Source organism: Saccopteryx leptura, chromosome 6, assembly GCF_036850995.1.
Source record: "Saccopteryx leptura isolate mSacLep1 chromosome 6, mSacLep1_pri_phased_curated, whole genome shotgun sequence".
Classification (NCBI taxonomy): domain Eukaryota; kingdom Metazoa; phylum Chordata; class Mammalia; order Chiroptera; family Emballonuridae; genus Saccopteryx; species Saccopteryx leptura.
Window position 1 is genome coordinate 40,616,580 of NC_089508.1, and position 14,656 is coordinate 40,631,235.

Consider the following 14,656-nt stretch of genomic DNA (forward strand, 5'->3'; position numbering starts at 1 on the left):
ATCTATTTCAGACTAATCAGAAAGGATAAGATGGTGTCCAAAGTGTAGATGGAATATATAGAAATTCAAATGACTTTCTGAATTTATCTGACTGAACATCAAAGTATCAACCCTTCTGTCTTCGGAAATTCATTTCCTATTCTTCAGCCTACATAAATCCTCCACATCCTTTAAGACTGATTGATCTCAAATCCCTTCAATTCTGTGCAATTTCCTAACCAGGCACTTCTCTAGTGAGAGGACTTTCTTTTGAACCCATCTCCAGTCTCTTTGAGAGCTGTTCTACCCAGAATCTAGAGCGAGCCTAAATGGTAGTCCTATGGATGTTCACTATTTTTTCATAGTATCTGCGGGCACTACTCTTTTTCTTAGCCTCTGTATTGTTGAGTCCTGCCCTTTCTTTGCTCCATTTTCCACTAATTTTTCCAATTTGACATAAGGTTGGACACAACGAAGAACATTTTACTAGGCCATTTTCAAATAGCTGTGTAGTAAGTAAAAAGACATTTAAAATATTTACATTCCTAAGCCTCAGTGGTCTCATCAAAAAGGCATGTACTCCAAGGATGTTCATTGCAGCATTGTTTATATTAACAAAAGAATGGATAACAAATAAGTGTCCAACAGAAGGGGAATGCTTAAATTAATTTTAGAACATTCATTTTATGGAATACTAACTTTTAAAAAATATAAGGTAGATCTCTATATACCCAAATGGAAGTATGGCCTTTGTTTAGTAAATAGAGTATGCATATATAAATAAATACATACTGTACATGTACACACATATATTTATACATATGTATACATGGTATATCTAGATATATACCCACAGTATATTTAGGTATATACATATAGTACATATATGGGTTGGTCTATCTATCTAGAAAATATATATGAATCACCCTGGTATAGAATATATGTATGTGTGTATATATCTAGTATAATACATATATTATCTTGTGTAGTATATATAAATATATACATATATACTTATCTGGAATAGTATAAATAAATATATATACACAAAAAATAATAAAATATCTGTAACTCCTCAAATAGTATCTGCTGTTATATCTGAGAAATAGGGGTAGGAATAGGGACTCTTCTTTTTAATTCATGTACTTATATGTTTTAAATTATTTTGTAATGATAATGCATTATTACTTCTATCATTTAAAAAGATAGCACATTCATTTGACATGACCACCAAACCTGTACACTGCCAATGTGGAATGGAAGCATTATCAAACAATGGTTCAAGTCACTTCTATGCTCTAATATCATCACTGGATACATGTTCTCCATTTTCTCTATAGAACCTTTACCCTGGTTCCATAATCCCTGCCATTCCTTCTGGTCTGAGTTCCACTACCTCTAAAACTCTCCTGTTGGAGTTGGGATTCTTTTCTGTACATTATTAAGCCTTTGCTTTTGCTATTACTTCTGTCCCTGAAATAATCTCTTACTGCTTTCCTCTTGCCTCTCTATTCTTTTGTCATGCGTATTTTTAAAGCCCCAGTGCATGTCTCACTTTCCTAACAATAGCAGCCCTCTCCAAATTCCTAAAAACACAATGTATTTTTGCAAAAACAAAAAACAAAAAAGAACAATGGGTTGATCATCATATAGGTAGGTTACACTAGAAAAATGCAATACTTTTATTATCCCCTTAGACTGTGCAGGTGACTGAAATATTACATTGATGTCAGAAATTATGCATGTTTACAATTTATTGCTTATTATTTATTGCCCTTTTTCTTCCTAAAGATAAAAGGAAAGTGGGAAGAAATCCCGATGTAGTTTCCTGACTGAGCACTTAGAGCTACTTAGATCAATACGACCAAACTCACAATTCAACGGCTGAGTTATTGTCCTGCTTTAAACGCACAGTCTACCTCGGCTCATAGATCAGATAGCTCAGCGGAGCGAAGTGAGTGCTGTTTATAAAGAACATTCATCTTTTTTGTCACTTTCCTTGATTAGTTATGGCCACCTTTGGGGTCCCTTTCTTTATTTCAAGCAGAATAAATTTTCTACATATACACTATTTTGATGTTGACTGCATGTGAGTGTGTGAGTGTGTGTGTGTGTATGTGTGTGTGTTAAAGTCAAAGGGTTTGCCTTTGAGTCTACCAAGTGATGTGTCCTGAATTCCAGTGTTTTGTTAATTTGTTCCAAAATACCATTCACTTGTGTCTATTACTACAACCTGTGTTCCAACATGAGACTGTGTTTGAAATTAGGAATGCTCAAAACCCAAAATTAAATCTCAAAGATCACATGGTAAGCAGAACATAGGAATTAGATTTTGAAAACTTGAGAAAGAAGGCATATTATATAAAGGCAAAATGGTAGCTAATGACAATTGCATTTCAAAATAAAAGCATTCTCTCTGCTCGTGTACCTCAAAAAGATGTCCAGCCTATGAGGTTTTGAAGTCCACGTTGATAGTACATCAAGTCTTAGAACATACCCTTTCTTGCCAGAACCACTTAAAACAATTGGTATAAGAAATGAACGTTAATCAACCATTGAGTCTACTTGGTTCAGAGACGGTTTCTCTCTACTTTACTGCACCATTAGCTGTTTCTTGACTCCAAATTTAGATCCATCTAGCTTTGTTTGAGAAGCTAGCCACACAAACCAGTCTCCTTTAATCCTCACAGAAATGCTGAGAGTATTGCTAATAGCATCTGTTTTGGAGTCGCATTGCCCTAAATCCAAGTTTTGGTCCTGTCATTTATGGCTGTGTTCCTCAGAGCACATTCATCAACCTCTCTAAGCTTTAGTTCTTTTATCAATAATATAAGTGTGGTTAAAAAAATGCCTCATAGATTATTTAAGCTGGAAATTAAATACCGTATTTCCCCATGTATAAGATGCAGCTTAAATTTGTGGCCCGAAATTTGAAAGAAAATGTATTACATAAAGTTATTGAACTCAGGTTTTATTCATCATAAAATTCATACAATTCCTCATCGCTGTCAAAACTCCCATCCATTAGCTTGTCCTCATCTGTGTCTGATGACAAATCACTGTCTTCAACAAAGAGTGCAAAACAAGTGCAAAAAAACCCTGGGAAATGTAAGTAAAAAAACAAACAAACTACAACCACTATATAAGATGCACCCCGTTTTTAGACCCCAAATTTTTCGGGAAAAGGTGCGTCTTATACATGGAGAAATACGGTAATCTATTCAACTATCTTGTTTAGCACATGGTAAGTGATTAACTTAAATGTTAGTTCCTTGAGTAAGTGAGGAAACTGGGGTTTCCTGAGAGTGTAATGACTGAAAGGTCAGTAACTTGTCAGGGATGGAACTCTTAGGTTCTCTGATGCCTTCAGTTTCTCTGTTGCAGAATGCTGCCCCATAAAGCACACCACACAGCACGCCATGCCATGTCCTCCGCACCACACTTCTGGCCTTGTCAGGTCATGCCTTAGCTCACCACAGCTCACCGCTGTACCCAGCACCACCCATGTCAGGTCACACCCAGCGTACTTCAGAGCACATCATGCCACATGCCATGCCCTGTCATCTTTCTGACAGAATGATCCCTCAGTCACCCTCATTTGTCCTTCCTCACGTACCTCCCAACGCATATCACTTTGCATGGCGTTATTTTAGATCCCGTGACCTACGACCAGTTCCCAGCTCTGGCACAAAATCCAAGACAGTCCAGCAGGGGATGCACTCCTCTGGCACAGTCCACCGAGCAAGGACTTTTTTTTCTTTTTGTCAAGACACAGTAGGGACTGGTGGCAGCTCTACAAGGATGGCTCTATACTGTGTGGTCATAGTCTTTCCTTTATAAAACACATTCTAAGGAGAAATCTTAACTCTAGTGTCAGCTTGTTCTTGTGGATCATTCCAGACTGAGGTAAACCCCCTTCCGAGAGTCTCCTTCACTCTGTTCTGGTAGATGCAGGTCTTAGTCAATCATCATGAAAATTCTTTGCATCTATAAAATCTTGTGAATAAAAATAAGAAGTTTAAATCAAAGGAATAAAAATTTGGCGGGGAAAGAGTCTCACTGTCCCTCACTTTCCTCATCAGCTTGTAATCAGGACCAGGTCAGATTTTGTGTTTTTTGTTTTTGTTTTTACAGAGACAGAGTGAGGGTCAGAGAGAGGGATAGACAGGGACAGACAGACAGGAACGGAGAGAGATGAGAAGCATCAATCATCAGTTTTTTGTTGCGACACCTTAGTTGTTCATTGATTGCTTTCTCACATGTGCCTTGACCACGGGCCTTCAGCAGACCGAGTAACCCCTTGCTCGAGCCACCGACCTTGGGTCCAAGCTGGTAAGCTTTTGCTCAAACCAGATGAGCCCATGCTCAAGCTGGTGACCTCAGGGTCTCGAACCTGGGTCCTCCGCATCCCAGTCCGACGCTCTATCCACTGCGCCACCTCCTGGTCAGGCCAGGACCAGGTCAGATTTTGAATGATGACAAACTAACCAGTATGATGAGTGTGGAAACGTATTCATTCATTCATTTTATAAGAATTTACCTAACAAAGCCTGTGTGTGCTTAGTTGATGGACATAGTGAGAGAAAAAAACATAGTCCATGTCTCCTAGGAGCTCACAGTGTAAGAAAAAAAAAAGCAACGTGAACGTGAAAACGAGGAAGGTTCTAGCCTGAGCCGTGGCACTGAGGAGATGTGACCAGGAACAATTATTTTTCTCTTTGGAAACCAGATAGCAAAATTCTATCAACAAATGATAAATAGATGGGAGTAGCTCTTCCCTTTTTCCAAAAGTAACCCTTCCCTTTGTGTGCCAGAAGTAACAGAGCTTTTGCTGTACGGAAAACATTGAGAGTAGAATGCATCTAAGCTAGGTGGGTGGCTTCGAGAGTGGAGATGCTTGCATAACTCTGCGAATGTACAAAAACTGCTGAATTGCACACTTTGAGTGAATTTTATGGCTTGTGAATTGTAAATCAATAAAGCTGATATTTTAAAAAAAGCAATGAGACATAAGTTTAAAAAAATGAGACTCTTTATAGGGTTTTAAAATCCTTTTCTTAATAGCTAAGTAAGTTTTGAATAATAATTCACTTTCACCTTCCCTCTCCTAACACTTATCCTCCAAAGGAGGCCATAGAAGCACATTTCCACCCTTGGAGAGCAGGCAAAAAATATCTCACACTTCCAGGCTCATCAGAACGTCTGCTCCCATTCCATCTCGATGCTCTGCAGCTTTATGCTTTCTGGGGCATCCCTGAGCACTGTCAGAGAAACTTAGACAGTGGTTTGTCTGCCAGGCCAGGCTTCTTCCTCTAACGTCATTTTCTGCTAGAGTGAAAACCCTCAGGCCGTGCAAACCCTGGTTCATCAGAGAGGAAAGAAAACCCCAAAACCTGCTGAGTCATTTTTTAAATTAAACATTAATTTTGCACTCCCAACAGCTAAATCCATTATTCTGGCAGGCAAGCTTTAAATAAGACGGCAAGCTGGAAAAATAAAGAGTAGTTACTCATCTTCTTAAACCTGCAAGCATGTCATCCACTTTGGCTTAGAGTCTTTTGCTAGAGAATGCAGGCTCATTTTTTTCTTTTTATTCTATTAGCTAATCACATAGATAACATTGTAAAGAATGGGTGTACCTGGGTTTTTGAGCACCTATTTGTCATGTTAATTCATAGACCACTTAATTTCAGGAGGAGAATATTTTCTAGGTACAATAGAGGCTCCCGGAGCCTCCCTGGCATACCCATCCATCCTGGATGGCTGCGTTGTCAGATGTGTCACAGCCTCCACACTGTGCGGCTGCTGATTTCTTAGCTCTCAGAGAAGATGAGTGGGAGTTTCAGGGAAAACGCCGCACAGCCGAACCTCTGTGCAGGCCACTGCCATCCATCACATGGGCAGCCGTGGGGCAAACGGTTCTGGGAAAAGTGAGTGTAGATTTACTTCAGGTCACTGTTTCTGGTCGTTAATTCTTGAATTTGAATGTGTATCTTCCAGTTTTTTTTCCTTATGTCCCTCATTTAAAAATATTTCTTTATTTAATGGGACTAATGCCCCTTGTACCTGTTAGTGTTGGCTCTATTCAAACAATAATTGGTATTTTTGCTTTGTTTTGTTTTTGTTTTTAATCCAGATACTTCTCTGATGGAGCATATCTACCTCTGTGCTTAGAAACCCTTTTGGCATAACCAGTCTTTCCAGCATTCTCTGTGTCTCCATTTCAGAGCAGTAAGAAAGGCTTTATTGAGTTATAGAAGTGTCATCTCAAACCGTAGGCCCTTAATCTTTCCCTGAAGGGGACAGAATGAGCTCCATCCACAAGGAAGGAAGCTTATCCATGGGTACTGGACACTCTCGTTTCTTTATTGTCTGTTGTCTTTTCACGCCAAGTCAGTCACCACCACGACTGGGGCAGGGTCTATGTGAGCAGCATCGCTACAAACAACGTCCCGTCATGGAGCTCCGTGGACAGCAGTGCCCTTGCACTCTGGGGACTTTGGCATCGAAGGCAGACCCCAGAAGGCAGCATGGGTGTGGACAGGCCATTGTGAATTCCTCCTGGCCCAAAGGAGCCTGATCACATGTCATTAGAGATAAAGCACCAGACCCGTGGACAGGTGGTAATATGTTGCTAATGGTAAAATAGAGGTAAAAATAAAACCCACAGCTCTCATTTCTTGAATGTGTACTATGTGCCAGATACTTAAGTGCATCATCTCATTTCATCCTCCTGACAGCCCAAGGATGGGAACTATTATTACCCTCACTTCAAAAATGAATAAACTAAGGCTCAGAGGGGCCAACTTGCGCACAGTCTCACCACTGACGGTGGTAGAGCCCGAGCACAAACCTATGCTGTCGGCCACCACCTGAAGGAACTTGATTCTGTGAGGATTAGTCAGTTAAGGACTAGAATTTTGGGATTGAAACTTTCCTTAAAAAAGTAAAGTCATCTTTAGCAAGCCATCTTTGTTGTCTCATTCCTTAGTATTGCCAGAGAATTAAATAAAATAAAACACCCATTCTTTAGGAGTTGAATTTGTCAAGCTCATAGTATTTCTGATCTAGGACATTGGCAACTACAAAAGGCTCATTTTTATCAGTACATGTGATTTAATGGCAATAGTTTGAGCTTATTTTCATCTTTCTCCCACTTGGCTTTTGATTAGAAATTGTGACCAATGGATTTCTCAGTTTTTATTGTAAGAACTCTTCTGAAAGTTACTTGTAAAATGAAGATTTGAAAAAATCAGTTCCATTTTAAATGTATCCAGGTAACGGCACTTGGGGTGTCCTCCTGTCCAGCCAGCTCCCCAGAGGCATCCACTCACTGTGTATCTTCTTCCATGGGAATCAGACTTTTTGATGGCCAAGGAAATAGCAGAGAGAAAGAAGTCAAATGTTCCAAGGAATCCTTGGTTATAGAAAGAAAGCAGTCATTTCTAGCCTGGATCAGAAAAGAGCTTTTATTTAGTGGATTTGTATTTAACAATGTAACAATATTGGTTTCTACCTCGGGTGACCGGCTCCTGCTGTCTTTCTCAGGTCCTGCCTCTGCCAGCTCCGCAGGGAGGGCTGACAGGAATTAATTGGTTTTCCTGAGCCCCAGGCTCAGTTCTGCTTCCCACAGGACTCTGCTCTCGCATAATTTTCCATCTAAAAGGACTTTCTCTTTTCTGGAGTTCTAACTGATAGGCACCCTGTAATGTATGTACATTTTCAAATTCAGTAAGTTAGAACCTTGAGAGTCTTTCAAGGTACTTAGCTCAATTTAAGAAAATGGGACATGGCCGCATTCAGAGTACTACATTATTTGTTGCTTTGGTGATGGTTCTGACATGGTCCCATTTAAATGCGTGATTTACACAAGTGACTGTGTTCCTCTCCCTCTAGTTGGTAGATTTTGAAGAATGTGGCAAAATGGCCTTTTCAGTTTCATACTAGACTCTCTGAGCAAGACGGGCGTGGTAAGATAAGAATTTCAAGGGTGGGAATTCCTCCCAGTTGTTGATTTCATTTCTAGTCTCTCTCCTCGTGTAGATGTGCTCTAGATTCTAGTCCCTCAGTTATTACCGAAGCTGCTTGACTTTAGTGGCTTGAGGTTTAAAGCCAGCCCGTATATGCTGTGGCATCACCTCAAGGAAAATTATATTGAGTCTGTTTTACAAATAAGGAAGGAGCAAAGGAAATCATGTCCGACCACAGGGGCAGCCAGTCAGTACAGAAATCATAAAAGCCGGAAGGGACTTCTGCGGCTGTTTCATCCAGCTTTTCACCACGTGCTGGTTCTAGCCTAGACAGATGCTGGGCCACTCTCTTATCTGATTGCCCAGTGGGATCAGAGCATTCCTGTTTCTGAGATGCGGTTCTGTCTATTGTTGGATAACTCAAATTCTAGGTTGTTTTCTCACTTGCTCGATTAAACACAGCCTTTTTGTAAACTGCATCAGTTAGTTTTAGTTTGTTCTCAGTAGCTGCATAGAATAAGTCCATTGAATCATCAGTCGATTGGCCCATTCGTTCATTCGTTCATTCGGTATTGGGTGCCTACTACACAACAGTGTGCAGGCCATGAGCTTCAAACTCCAGAAGCTGACAGGTTTTTAGGAGTGAACTTGGACATAGAAAATTTGTATGCCCCATGCTACATGAGCAGTATAATAACATGCTGTAGGAAAGAAGAGAGAGAACAGTGGGAAGGGGTCAGGTCCTGACAGGTGTTGTCAACAAATTCATCATGGAGGAGGGTCACTTAAAGCGGCTTAACTTTAGTGGCTTGAGGTTAAAAGTCAGAGAGTTGGGTGTAGAGGTTGGGAGAATAGTGTTAGAGAAGTGACGGAGAGTTTATGTTCATCAGAGCTCAGAGTTTGAATTGGAGAGTGGAAGATGGTTGGAAGAGCTGATAGAATGCAGGTGACATTGTGAAGAGCAGTGGGGACAAGGTTGTGAGGCCAGAGAGCATTCCCCTCCTCTCAAAGGCCAGGCTGCGGAGCTTAGGGAGGATCTGATGAAGCAGGGCAGAACCTGCGGCCAGGTGCTGCCTTGTGTTTAGTGTGCTATCTGGTGTCAGGAGACCGTGGGCTGGAGGGCTATGAACCATGCCAGGTATAGGTGATAAGGCCAGGAGCCCTGTGATGGCCTCTGCAATCAAAGCATCGAGTAAGAGTAGAATGATAATGACAGTGGCACAACCCTGGACACTGCCTCCTGTGTGTTCTCCGGGAGAGCACCTCCTTCCCCACCTCCCAGGCCTCCAGACCATTTCTATCCATGGGCAAACCGTCCTTACTTTCTGGTGAGCACTTACTTAATAACACGTGGAAGTGGTTCCAGATCATCGCGGTGGAAAATCCCAGGACCCAAATATGTGTAATGAAATATCTCAGGATTGATTTCCTTGCCTCCAGTGAGGTCTACATGTAGGCTGAGCTCACACAATGAAAGAGGTTTTTAAAATTCTGTAGGATAAAGTGTGTACGCACACATGAATTTAAATTTATTAGCGTTTTCTTTGGTGGTCTGTATATGTTCGGCAATAAGACTCATCATTAGTATTGTTCTTTTTGCTATTGGGTCTTTTTTGGTCTAAATTGAAAAGGAGGGTTGCCATATGCAAAGGAGGTTCAATTAGAAGCTTCGCAGAAATGCAGATTTGAACTAGTCACCAAATGAGGCCACTTGCTGAGTGAAGTGAGTATCATTAGCACTTTGGGGGAATCTGCCAACTTGTCCTCTCACATAATCCTGTTACTTGTGCTTAATTTGAAAATTCACACTGTAAAAAAATTTTTTTTCACAAATATTTATTGAATACCTTCTATGTGCCAGGCCTGTTCTGGGTGTTGAGCCACATTTGTGAACAGAGTAGTCAAAGATTTCCCCCCTCATTGAACATAACTAGCAAGGGGAGACAATACATGAGTACTAAGGTCATTATACGGTGTATTAAGAGGAGACAAGTGATATGGAAAAAAGAAAAAGTAGAGAAGGGTAGGAAGGAACAGGGTTGCCATGGGGTGGGGAAGGCACGGCAGGTCAGTGTTGTCTTCCTTACGAAGCTGCCCTTTGAGCAAAGATCTGGCCACGAGAGGGTTAGGTATGCAGGTCTCTGGGGGCAGAGAGGTCTGAGGAAAGAAAACAGTGAGTGCACAGGTGCTGTGGCAGCAAAGTGCTAGAGCAGAGAAGAGGCTTTGTGCTTTTCTCATTCTTCTTAGATAAACAATGACTGTGCACCCGAGAGAAAGCTAGGACAATACAAGAGTTAAGTTTATTTGTAATAGATAATACTAGAGTCAAAATTACTTTTTAGGCCCTGGCCGGTTGGCTCAGTGGTAGAGCATTGGCCTGGCGTGCAGAAGTCCTGGGTTCGATTCCCGGCCAGGGCACACAGGAGAAGCACCCATCTGCTTCTCCACCCCTCCCCCTCTCCTTCCTCTCTGTCTCTCTCTTCCCCTCCCGCAGCGAGGCTCCATTGGAGCAAAGATGGCCCGGGCGCTGGGGATGGCTCCTTGGCCTCTGCCCCAGGCGCTAGAGTGGCTCTGGTCGCGGCAGAGCGACGCCCCGGATGGGCAGAGCATCGCCCCCTGGTGGGCAGAGTGTCGCCCCTGGTGGGTGTGCCGGGTGGATCCCGGTCGGGCGCATGAGGGAGTCTGTCTGACTGTCTCTCCCCGTTTCCAGCTTCAGAAAAAAAAAAAAAAAAAAAAGTTACTTTAAAAAAAAAAACCCAAACTCCAGAAACTTATTTTAAGAAGGTGCAAAGGGCATGAAAGGTTTCCTGACTTCTAGATTTCTGGGGTTTGAATCCTGGCTCTGTTGCTTTCTGCCTGTGTGATTGTAGGTGAGTTACTTAACCTCTCTGTTCCTCAGTTTCATTGTCTGTAAAATGAAGCTAAAATAGTATCGATCTCCTAAGATGGCATTGATGATTAATTGAGTAAATATTAATAAAAAAACTTGGAACTATGTCTGACACATAGCAAGCACTCAAATTTTAGCTATTATTGTATTACTGCCTCTACTTTAGTACTTTTATGAGTTGGCACCCTAATCTGGAATATTCTTTGGGTGTGTCTTAAGGTCTGTGCGTGTGCATGCACATGTGTGTATGATGTATTTGTAGGTTGAGAGTGTTGGGCTTAATTTACAAGAGAGTTGTAAGAATTGGGTAAAATCCAACTGCTTCGCATATGGTCATGCCTCAGTAAACATTAGTTTTCTTTCTTTCTGACAACATTTTACAGCCAAGAAAAGATAATAGAGGATTTTCTTCTTCTGCCTCTTAATGAACTTTTAGTGGGTTTATGAGTAGAATGAAGGTCAAGAGAAAACATTCTCTAGACTCAAACTTAGAAACTTGTTTGGAACTAAGAAATTCCCCGTGGGTCGTTGTGAAGATCACTGGGAGGCAAAGAATGGGCCGTAGATGCGTGAATGAGAGCGAAACAAAGTGAGGAGAACACTGAAGACAGGGAAGAGCGCCGTTAAGCTGACACCACTTTGGGATGATTTCATCGGGAGACTAGGAGTCCCTTTCTCTGAGGACCTTTAAAAAGAGAAGGGATGGCGTCCATCCAGGCGGAGCAGGAGTCCCTGGAGAGACGGGGTGGACGGAGGGTCTCCTGAGGCCTCTCCCCACTCTGAGTCTTAACAGCAGCCCCTCTCCCCAGCCGACTCTCTCATTGTTGTACTTACAGACCTGAATGAGCCTACATTTCCACCTCTGCTTACAGGGTCATGATCACTTTATATACAAAGAGGTCTTCTGTTGAATAATACTAACTAAGACCAAGTCACTTCAGATCTGTCCCCAACTTTTCTGGCCATGGCAGCTACATGAGCCTCTGTGGTCCGCTGCCAGGCAGGGACACACCCGTGCTGCGGGCCATCAGAGGAATATGCCAGTGCTGAGAGGGAACTCCCAGGTCCGGAGGAGGAAGAATGCCATGTCTCCACGGGGCAGGGGTGGGTGGTGCGCCAGGCCAGGCGGGAGAGAGGACTGAAGCCCAGCGCTCACTCACTGTCTGTTGCTGTTTTGGTTCCTAGGTGTGGCAGATGTCTCCTGGGCCATGGATCATCCCTTTTCAATGCCATCAAAAGATGGGGAGGGAGCGTGCTACACGTCCCTGATTTCTGACATCTGTTACCCGCCTCGGGAGGATTCCACGTACTTCACTGGGATTCTTCAGAAGGAAAATGGCCATGTCACCACAGCAGAGAGTCCCGAGGAGCTGAGTACCCCTGGACCCTCCTTGCCAGACGTGCCTGGGACGGAGCCTCATGGCTTATTTAGTTCTGATTCTGGAATCGAGATGACTCCTGCAGAGTCCACCGAAGTGAACAAGATCTTAGCCGACCCGCTGGACCAGATGAAAGCAGAAGCCTACAAATACATTGACATAGCCAGGCCAGACGAGGTGGACTCTCAGGAGCAGTGCTGCCCCACGTTGGAAGAGAAAGACTTGGACTTGAAGAATAAGGACACTGACGGGTCAACAAAATCCGAAGAGGTCCATGAACCAGAGAAACCAGCTCCTGTGGAGGGAAAAATCCTCAAGGACCATTTATTTGAAGAATCGACATTTGCTCCTTACATAGATGATCTCTCTGAAGAGCACCATAGAGCCTCTCTGGTCACTGCCCCCATCAAAATCACGCTGACTGAGATCGAGCCTTCTGTTGAAACTGCTACCCAAGAGCAGACCCCTGAAAAGCAAGATATCTGTCTGAAACTGAGTCCTGACACAGTGCCCACTGTCACCGTCTCCGAGCCTGAGGACGACAGCCCAGAATCCGTCACTCCTCCGTCTTCCGGAACAGGTAAGTAAACTGATATTCCCTGCTTTGGGAAAACCCGCACATGGGAATCTGAATATTAAGGACTCAAAATTTGCATTTAAGTCTCAAGTTAACCAATTTAATTAGCATATAACATTCCTAGTCTTGTGCTCATTGCGCAGAGGTTGAGATTTGGGACATTCCTTATAGTCCTGTCAGATTTGCTTTGTAAAAAGTTCTTTCTGTTGAGAGGAGAAAATGACATGCTGGAAACATTGAAATCCTCCCGTGGGTCACTGTGCAGAGCAGAGAGGAAGGTGCCATCTGCTTTGGTGTAGCTTTCCTCCCTGACTTCCTGGAGGCTTCCTGGGGTGAGCACCTTGTATGCTCTGAGATGGGTGGGGTTACCTGGGGCAGGGCATTTACCCGCCCAGCCCAGCTCCAAGTCAGCACAGTGAAGGGGTATGGCCTCAGGTCTTTGGGAGGGTCATGAGCAGGGAGAGGTAACCTAATGAAGACTACTTCTCCCCTCCCCCTTCAGTGTCACCACTGTCATTTTTATCTCAGTTTATTGAAGATCTGCATACAATTTTGCTTTTTAAACTAAAGGATTTATTTGAATAGAATTTTTAAATGTCTGAATTCACTAGGTTGTGATTTTATTCAACTTGAATGTTCTACTCTAATTCAAGGCAGGGTGTTAAACTACACTCGATACATCCTTTCAAACACAAAGGGGGACTCCTCCACCTGGTGAAAGGCCAGAGTGGTAGCAGGAACGCCCCACTCCACATGTGCACCTCTGTCCTGTGTGCATCTCCATCCCATGTGCCATGCTGTGTACATGCTGTGCATCTCCATCCTGTGTACATCTCTGTCCTGTGTGCATCTCCATCCTGTGTACATCTCCGTCCTGTGTGCATCTCCATCCTGTGTACATCTCTGTCCTGTGTCCATCTCTGCCCACGTGCCATCCTCTGTGAATCTCCATCCTCTGTGAATCTCCATCCTGTGTGAATCTCCATCCTCTGTGCATCTCCATCCTCTGTGCATCTCCATCCTGTGTGCATCTCCATCCTGTGTGCATCTCCATCCTCTGTGAATCTCCATCCTGTGTGCATCTCCATCCTGTGTACATCTCCATCCTCTGTGAATCTCCATCCTGTGTGCATCTCCATCCTCTGTGCATCTCCATCCTCTGTGCATCTCCATCCTGTGTGCATCTCCATCCTGTGTGCATCTCCATCCTCTGTGAATCTCCATCCTGTGTGCATCTCCATCCTGTGTACATCTCCATCCTCTGTGAATCTCCATCCTGTGTGCATCTCCATCCTGTGTACATCTCCATCCTCTGTGAATCTCCATCCTGTGTGCATCTCCATCCTGTGTACATCTCCATCCTCTGTGCATCTCTATCCTGTGTGCATCTCCGTCCTGTGTGCAACTCCGTCCTGTGTGCATCTCCGTCCTCTGTGAATCTCCATCCTGTGTACATCTCCGTCCTGTGTGCATCTCCATCCTCTGTGAATCTCCATCCTGTGTGCATCTCCATCCTGTGTACATCTCCATCGTCTGTGCATCTCTATCCTGTGTGCATCTCCGTCCTGTGTGCATCTCCATCCTCTGTGCATCTCCGTCCTGTGTGCATCTCCATCCTGTGTACATCTCCGTCCTGTGTCCATCTCCGTCCTCTGTGAATCTCCATCCTGTGTACATCTCCGTCCTGTGTGCATCTCCATCCTCTGTGAATCTCCATCCTGTGTGCATCTCCATCCTCTGTGAATTTCCATCCTGTGTGCATCTCCGTCCTGTGTGCATCACTGTCCTGTGTGCATCTCCATCCTCTGTGAATCTCCATCCTGTGTGCATCTCCATCCTCTGTGAATCCCTATCCTGTGTG

At 43.4% G+C, this 14,656-nt stretch overlaps 1 protein-coding gene across 1 annotated transcript in view; it reads left to right on the forward strand.

Annotated features, from left to right (window-relative positions):
* Positions 1-14,656, forward strand: part of RTN1 (reticulon 1) — a 201,243-nt gene that overhangs the window by 89,833 nt on the left and 96,754 nt on the right. Inside the window, exon 2 of the mRNA XM_066342722.1 lies at positions 12,025-12,798. Within this exon, the coding sequence (XP_066198819.1) occupies positions 12,025-12,798 (774 nt within the window). The remainder of the gene's footprint in view (positions 1-12,024; positions 12,799-14,656) is intronic.